This window comes from Dermacentor andersoni, chromosome 1 (assembly GCF_023375885.2).
Source record: "Dermacentor andersoni chromosome 1, qqDerAnde1_hic_scaffold, whole genome shotgun sequence".
In the NCBI taxonomy this organism is placed as follows: domain Eukaryota; kingdom Metazoa; phylum Arthropoda; class Arachnida; order Ixodida; family Ixodidae; genus Dermacentor; species Dermacentor andersoni.
The window spans coordinates 33,563,277-33,570,751 of NC_092814.1; the positions used below are offsets into that span (position 1 = coordinate 33,563,277).

General features: G+C 44.9%; 1 protein-coding gene across 1 annotated transcript; it reads left to right on the plus strand.

The window, feature by feature from the left end:
• Positions 1-3,333: 3,333 nt before the first annotated feature.
• Positions 3,334-6,513, plus strand: LOC126545408 (ATP-dependent DNA helicase DDX11). Its single transcript, XM_050193251.3, has one exon. The coding sequence runs from the start codon at positions 3,652-3,654 to the stop codon at positions 6,274-6,276; it is 2,625 nt and encodes an 874-aa protein (XP_050049208.1). The 5' UTR covers positions 3,334-3,651; the 3' UTR covers positions 6,277-6,513.
• Positions 6,514-7,475: the final 962 nt, after the last annotated feature.

The window sequence follows — 7,475 nt, forward strand, 5'->3', positions numbered from 1 at the left end:
GCTCGCTTTGGGGCGCCGCTCGTTTGCCGCTTCCGGTGCCGTCGCCGCCCGACGAACTTTTCTGCGCCAGCTGGATCTGCGGCGAACGACGTTTTCTCCGCCGCCGCGCGTCGCGCGTACGCCGCCGGGCGTCGAACGCCGACTATTCGTCGCATATTCGCTCCATGTATTCTGGCCTTAACGCGGAAAAACGTGAACATGCTGTGTGTTAGCGTCGTAAACTTCATACTAGGCAAGGAGCTAGCGCACCACAATCCCGCGACAGCCGCTAATGAGACCAAGACGGGAGCACATGTCTGTGAACGCGCAAACCCTAAACCACTCTGCTCCTCCGCCACCCCCGCTGCACGGCTGCATCATTCGTTTCAAGCACAGCACAACAAACACACATTCGGTGCTGAACAGTGGGCGGTCGACGCAGTTGCATTTACATGACTTGCAGCGATCAGCACATGCCTCGATGTCCGTTCAGCAAAGTCGGACACGGCGACGCCACATCGCGGTTCGCAGAACTTCGCTGCCGAGGCGCTAGGCCACTTCGATATTTCAATTGTCACCACCGCCGGGTTCTCAAGAAAGCACGGGTCACACAACGCAGATTCTGTAGTGCCAGAGCTCATCGAGGCCAAAGCCGCATTGCCGCACCGCCACTATTCACGGCTTTCCGCCAAGTACACAGAACCTACAACCAACACACAAGCAACGCACGCACGATTACATGAGCAACGTTGAACAACGCGCGGTCCAGAGAACGATCACGCCGAGGACGAACACGCTCGGCGCCAGCATCGCGCCTTCTCAAAAATCCCTAAATGATACTGTCCCTAGGCACCTAGGATCAGGTCACGTGAGGGATTTTTGTACGACAAATAGACGCACGCGATAATCTCATGGGTGGCGTAAATGGAAAAGAAACCTGCCATGAGTAACTACTTAAGAGGAAAGAACGAAATCAGGAAAGAAACAACTTATGATAACTCAAAGGGAAGCTCATTACTTTTTGAAGTGAGATCAGAGGTGCCTTAGAACACGCACCTACAAAGCGAAATATAAGAACGAAGAAGCATGTGCTAGCTGCGGTAAAGCTTAGGAAACGATGGAGCATGTTTTATTAGAATGTGAAGATGCCTGCCCAGCTGCCAATTTATACACCACTGGCCCATACTGGCCTCCTTAAGCCCTTGGGTTCAGCGAGAGCAGGGGGAAAGTAAACATGTGTGCAATAGAGATTAGTATGAGGCGATTGGAAGATTGGCGGAAGAAAAGTAGGGAGACGACAAAAACGGATACGTACAAAAACAAAGTTAACAATAGGGTGTCAGAAAATTTGGTTGTGAGAGCTCACCGTGGTTTCTTTTTTTTAAAACCTAAAACAGTATGATAGCAAGGGCTTGATGGCACAACCCACCGTCCCGTTACAAAGGGGACGCTCATAACATCCATCCACCTATCCATCCAACTATTCGTCTGCTACTTTATAGTTGACTGGGGTCATAGAGTTTCTCACTACATTACCTAGAGGGAAATCTGGCGCTGCTGCGCTGTGGTATGCATGGGAATGCCGGTATATTGTGGATTCGGATTGGCATCGTTCTCGTAGAGACAGGACACCTTGAAGACGCGCTTGGCAAGTGCCGTTCCGTCTGTCACAATGATTCATTTTCTACTAAAACAGCACGTGAAAAGCTGTTTTAGCTTTATTATTACGCGAAAACATGTTTTGTTTAACTATGAGAACTTGTTATTGTGTCTACGACTACATGTTACGTAAAAAGTATCAGCGGGCCGCTAAAGTTGGAGAACAGACGACAAGGTTCGCGCTCGCTTTGAAACAGTTGGTCGTCTGTTCTTGCTTTTCTTCGCTTGGTCATTCATCGTGGGTGAGTAAAGATGTAATATGCGTGAATGGAAACATTTTATGAAGATTTTACTTTGAGAACGCATTATTTGCGTAGCCATATCCACGTTTTAGACGAAGCCTCTTACAACACCAGCCAACACGAGCCTCGCAGACACATATACCGTCATTCCCATGACGGCACGGTGCCCCCTTAAGAAACTCCCATAGACGGTGGCGCCAGATTACCCTCTAGGTGTTATAGTGAGAAACTCTATGACTGGGGTCAATTTTTGCTGGGGTTTGGGGCGGCGTTGTAATTAGAATGGCGGCTGTTGTGTTGAGACGAACTGCTTGCATAGTTGATGGATTTTTGCTATCACAGTGATAGTGATGTCAGAAGGCTTTGATCGGTCACTTGGCTCCAAAAGTTGACTGCTCAAACCTCAAAAATGTCGGTGCGTGTAGTCCGCTGCTCTCTAAAATAGCGTTAAATAGCCGTTCGTATTGGCTTTCCTCACGCAGTAGTAAACCGCACAGATCTTTCACATCAAGTCACATTGTGTATAGAGTTTGTAAACTTTACAAAAGTTTTATGTATACATCGTAAAGTCCGCTTCTGCGCTTTTTTTAGAAACTAGAAACCACCCAAACGTTCGGCGACGGAACGATTACCACTCATTTTAACTCTTACAAGTTGCCCGTGAATGTGTCGTGAGTTCAAAAAGAGAATTACGCATACAGCTTCGATGCGTACGTATCTTTCGCACCACCGTTATGCTGCCGCCGTACCACGCAGTTATAAAGCTAGCTTTGTAGTTTTAAAAATGTTCCGTGGCACAATTGGCCTAAATTGCAGCACGTTTTAAAGCACTGGGATCGCTCTTGCAAACTTTCAACTCACCTAGACATAAAAAAACATATTAAAAAGAAGTTATGCTAACCTTTCATTGAAACATACTCGATCAATTGCTTGCACGCATCGGGCGCAGGAATTACATGTAAGTATGCTTTTAATCGATCATCTCCCTTTCATTACGGCACACAGCAGTAAATCCTAATGTCATCTCTGACATTAAGCTATCCGTAATGAACTTTAAAAAAAAAAGCTAGTTTATCCTATAAATCTTCTAAAACATTTTTCTCAGTTCTTTACGGAGGCCAGGAAAGGGAAAGTTATGTCGTCTAGCATTGCAGCTGCTACATTTGCTCGTTGTTTACGTTTCTTGCACCGCTCCTCCTCCTCCTCTAATTTCACTATTCAAACACAAAACATTCCCAAATGTTGCTTTCTTTTCATATTTGTGAATTTATACATTTACAACAAATACAAGCACTTTGTGCCTGCCTAAATGGCAGCACGAGCGTTGGAACCATGTTGGAACCTATCGCGAAAGCAGACAGCGAACAGGTTATAACTAGCGCCACTCTGCCCATGTTCCTAGTGGCAAAACAGTTGAACTATACCACGCCAAAGGAGGCATTGACCAGGCAGTGTACATATCGTATAAAATTCCTACAGTATGGGCAGTAAATTAAAATTTCAAGGCTTTAACTTGAGTAGCTAGTTTCTGTGAGATTATTTAATGAAAGAACCCTAATCAGCAGATCGAGAGGCCGTGGCAGAACGTGCGGCTTGGCCCGACGCACTTGTTTCGTTTTATGACGTCACGCAGACAGCGCGAACTTTCGCGCGCCTTTGCTGCCTTCACCGCTTTCCGGGCATTTGCGATCTCGAAAGCATGCGTAACGTACTTTAACCCGTTACGATTGCTTCACTGTCCTTGTTTGCTTTTGAAGTTATAACAGTTGTAATGGAGTCTGACGATGTAGATTTTCACTTTCCTTTCGAGCCGTACCCAGTGCAGCGCGCTTTTATGAAAGCGTTGTACACAGCGCTCAGCGAAAGCAAAGTCGGCATTTTCGAGAGCCCAACGGGCACAGGTAAATCTCTGAGCATTCTGTGTGGAGCTCTGGCGTGGTTGAGCGACTACAAGAAATCAAAGAAGGCCTCGTTGGAAACAGAATTATCGGAGTTACGAAAGGAGAGTGCCTCATCGATTGATGCCGGGGACGACTGGTTGACAAAAGGTGCACACAAGATGTTAGTAAATCAACGACTGCGGGAAGTTGAACGCCAGTATGACGCACTCATGGACAAGGAAAAAAAGTTCGAAGACCATAAAGAGAACGCAAGGAGGCGATCAGGTACTCGAAATGCAAAAGCGAAAGGTGTGCCGCAAGGCACTGATGACATCACTAAAGAAACCGAATCTATTGCTCGACTGCTGGCTGAAATAAACGACGACCAAGAGGACGTTGTTGACGACTACGACAGTGATGACGCAGCTCGTGGTGATGACGGTGACGACTCTTCTGACGCATTGGCAGGACCGAAAATAATTTATTGCAGCAGAACACATTCCCAGCTAACACAGTTTGTGAGAGAACTGAAGAAAACTGTGTACAGCGATAGTGTTCGCACTGTGACACTCGCATCTCGAGGGAATCTGTGTGTCAACGACATGGTGACGAAACTAGGTAACCTGTCGTTAGTAAATGATCGCTGTTTGGACATGCAGAAAGCTTTCTCTAAGCCAAAGGTAGCAGCTTCACCCGAACGCAAGCGAACCAAGGCAAACACAGTGGGCAAATGCCCCTTTTACAGGCCCCAGGCTATGGAGTCCCTAGCAATGGACATTCTAACTGAAGTACGAGACATTGAAGAAGTGGTTCATCAGGCAAGAAAGGATAAAGCCTGTCCATACTACTCATCACGATATGCAACACCAGAGGCAGAACTTGTGCTAATCCCATACAATATACTCTTGCAGAAGACGACAAGGGAAGCATGCAAGCTTGACATGAAAGGCAGTATTGTGATCATTGACGAGGCACACAACCTTCTGGAAACTATCAGCGACTTGCACAGTGTGAATTTAAAGATTGCCAACCTCAAGGATGCCCAATGCGTGCTGAGTGAATACTTCAATCGCTACCATGCTCGGATGAACACGAAGAATGTACTGTACATTAAGCAGGTGCTCTACATACTCAAGTGCTTCATTCGTTACCTAACTGGAGGTGGCAAGGAGTCTGTGCAGAGTGACATTTCAACCATGTGTACAGTGACTGCATTTCTGGTAAACACTGAAGTACACCAGATTAATTTGTTCAGGGTAGTGCACTACTTGGAACAAAGTCAAATTGCCCTCAAGGTCAATTCCTTTGCAAAAAAAGTCACCGTGGCAGCAGCGAAAAAATCAGATAACATGCAAGCTGTCAAGCTATCCCACTTCATTGATTCCATGAAAAAATGCAATTCAAAACGTTTGGTGCCCATAAAGGAGGCATCCTTACAGCAGGCCGAGAACTGTTTTGTTGCATCTGGAAATCCTATGATAGCCGTGCAGGAATTTATTCGTGAACTTGCATACTCTCGCAGTGATGGCCAAGTATTGGTGCACAAGGCTAAATGCACAGAAAACTCCTTCGTGAAGTACTTGCTGCTCAGCCCTGCCAATAATTTCAGAGATATTGCATCCGAAGCACATTCAATCATTTTGGCTGGAGGAACAATGCAACCCACAAGTGAGTTTGTTGACCAGCTTCTAATTCCTGCTGGAGTGTCTCCAGAACGCATCATGCATTTCTCGTGTGGCCATGTTGTTGCCAAAGAAAACCTATCTGTAATCGCTTTAGGACAGGGACCCACAGGCAGGGTCTTTGAATTTACGTACAAGAACAAAATGGACCCCGAGGTGATAGACGAACTAGGCAGGGTACTTGTGAATGTGACAAGGGTCATCCCAGGTGGCATTGTGTGTTTTTTTCCATCATACGAATACGAACGTGCAGTCTCTCAAAGGTGGAAAGAAACTGGCGTCTTAGAAAAGTTTTCTATGAAGAAGCACATTTTTCACGAACCTTTGAAGTCCTCAGAGCTTGAAAGCACTCTGGAGCGGTACAGCCAATGTGCCAAAGCTACATCTGGTTCAGAACCCATGACAGGAGCAATCCTCTTCTCAGTAGTAGGCGGAAAAATGAGTGAAGGCATAAATTTTTCTGATGACATGGGTCGATGTGTTGTTATGATTGGCCTTCCTTTCCCTAATGCTAAAGCACCAGAAATGATGAGTAAAATGGAATTCTTGACTGCTACCTACCCTCGAACAAATGATGGGCGCACTGCAGGTCAGGCATACTATGAAAGTGTCTGTATGAAAGCAGTGAACCAGTCAATTGGCCGAGCTATTCGTCACAAGGATGACTATGCTGTAATACTGCTGCTTGACCAACGTTACCAGAAACAAAGTGTCATGAAAGCTTTGCCTGCTTGGATACAGGACAGCCTCACCATACCTGCAAAGTTTGGGGCAGCATTTGCGGCAATTCAGCAGTTCTTCCGAGGGCGACGGAGTCGGCAGAGCATTGGCTAAGGTCTCTGCTAAGTTGGGGCCAGGCAGCTTTTATTGTAGTGCCTGTGCAGTGTTTTGCAGAATAGAATGTGTTATACTTCTCTTGACTGGCCACTTTTTGTCCAGGAACAGTCGTGGCTCCATTCGTGTATAATTTTTTTACTTCCTACAAGGCCATGTACTAGGTTGTGTTGTGAAGTTTGTGAGGAAAGCAAGCAGCACAGATGAAGAAATAAAGACAAGCATTCTAGTGTTGAACAGGCTGTATTTGCATCTATTCATTCTGACATTCTACAATAAGACACTTTTGCTGACAGTAGTTGATTTTCATGTTTGTGTACACACAAGACACTGTTGCATTTCAGCAACCACTTGCAAATATATTTGCATGAAAGTTGTAGTGTGTAACATTGCAAAATAATTTTCTGAACACTATTACAGCAGATTTCTAGTACTTTAGTGTGGAAAATTTTGTATTGTTTGTCCAATTTTGTGAAGTTTCTAGCCAACGTAAATGCACCAATACTCTTGCAGCAAACTTCTGTTACTCCAACTGTGGGTAATTGATTTCCATTTGAACTCTGCGATTTTCAATGTCAATACATTTTTTAGTGCAGCACTTCTTGATTCTGTCCAACCACAATCCTATCACATTAAAGTTATGGACGTTGACAGTACACAGTTAAGGTCAGATGCAATGTGGCACCTTGATATAATTGCAACAGTACATTCTCTTATCTATTCACACACCATACAGCCAAAAATGCACTGTATGAAGACAATGTTGCGAAGGCTCTTTCATGCTACAATGAAAAAGCACATAAAATGCATAAAAATATATCACGGGATCTGTCGGATCATAAAAAAAATCCTAAGGGAAGCTTCTTCGTAACAAATATTAAAATCCGTTAGCACTATTCCGTGTATACATGTATAAAAATATGTGCTAGACAAAGTGGGCCTAAAAGGAAAGGCACAGTTAAGAACAACAGTGACTGGCTGTCCATTTCTATGTATAAAGCTGCACACTATAGATGCAATGTAAAATAAGCTGTATATTAACTTGGGAAAAAACAAAAAAACAACCTTGCATATGGACGGAATGTTAAGTATGTGTCACACATTGCTGAAAAGTGAACAGCATACAGGTTACAAGGTGATGAGTAAAAAGCACTTGTTGGCTTGGGTAATGGTCCCAGAGGTACGAGCACAGGCCAGAA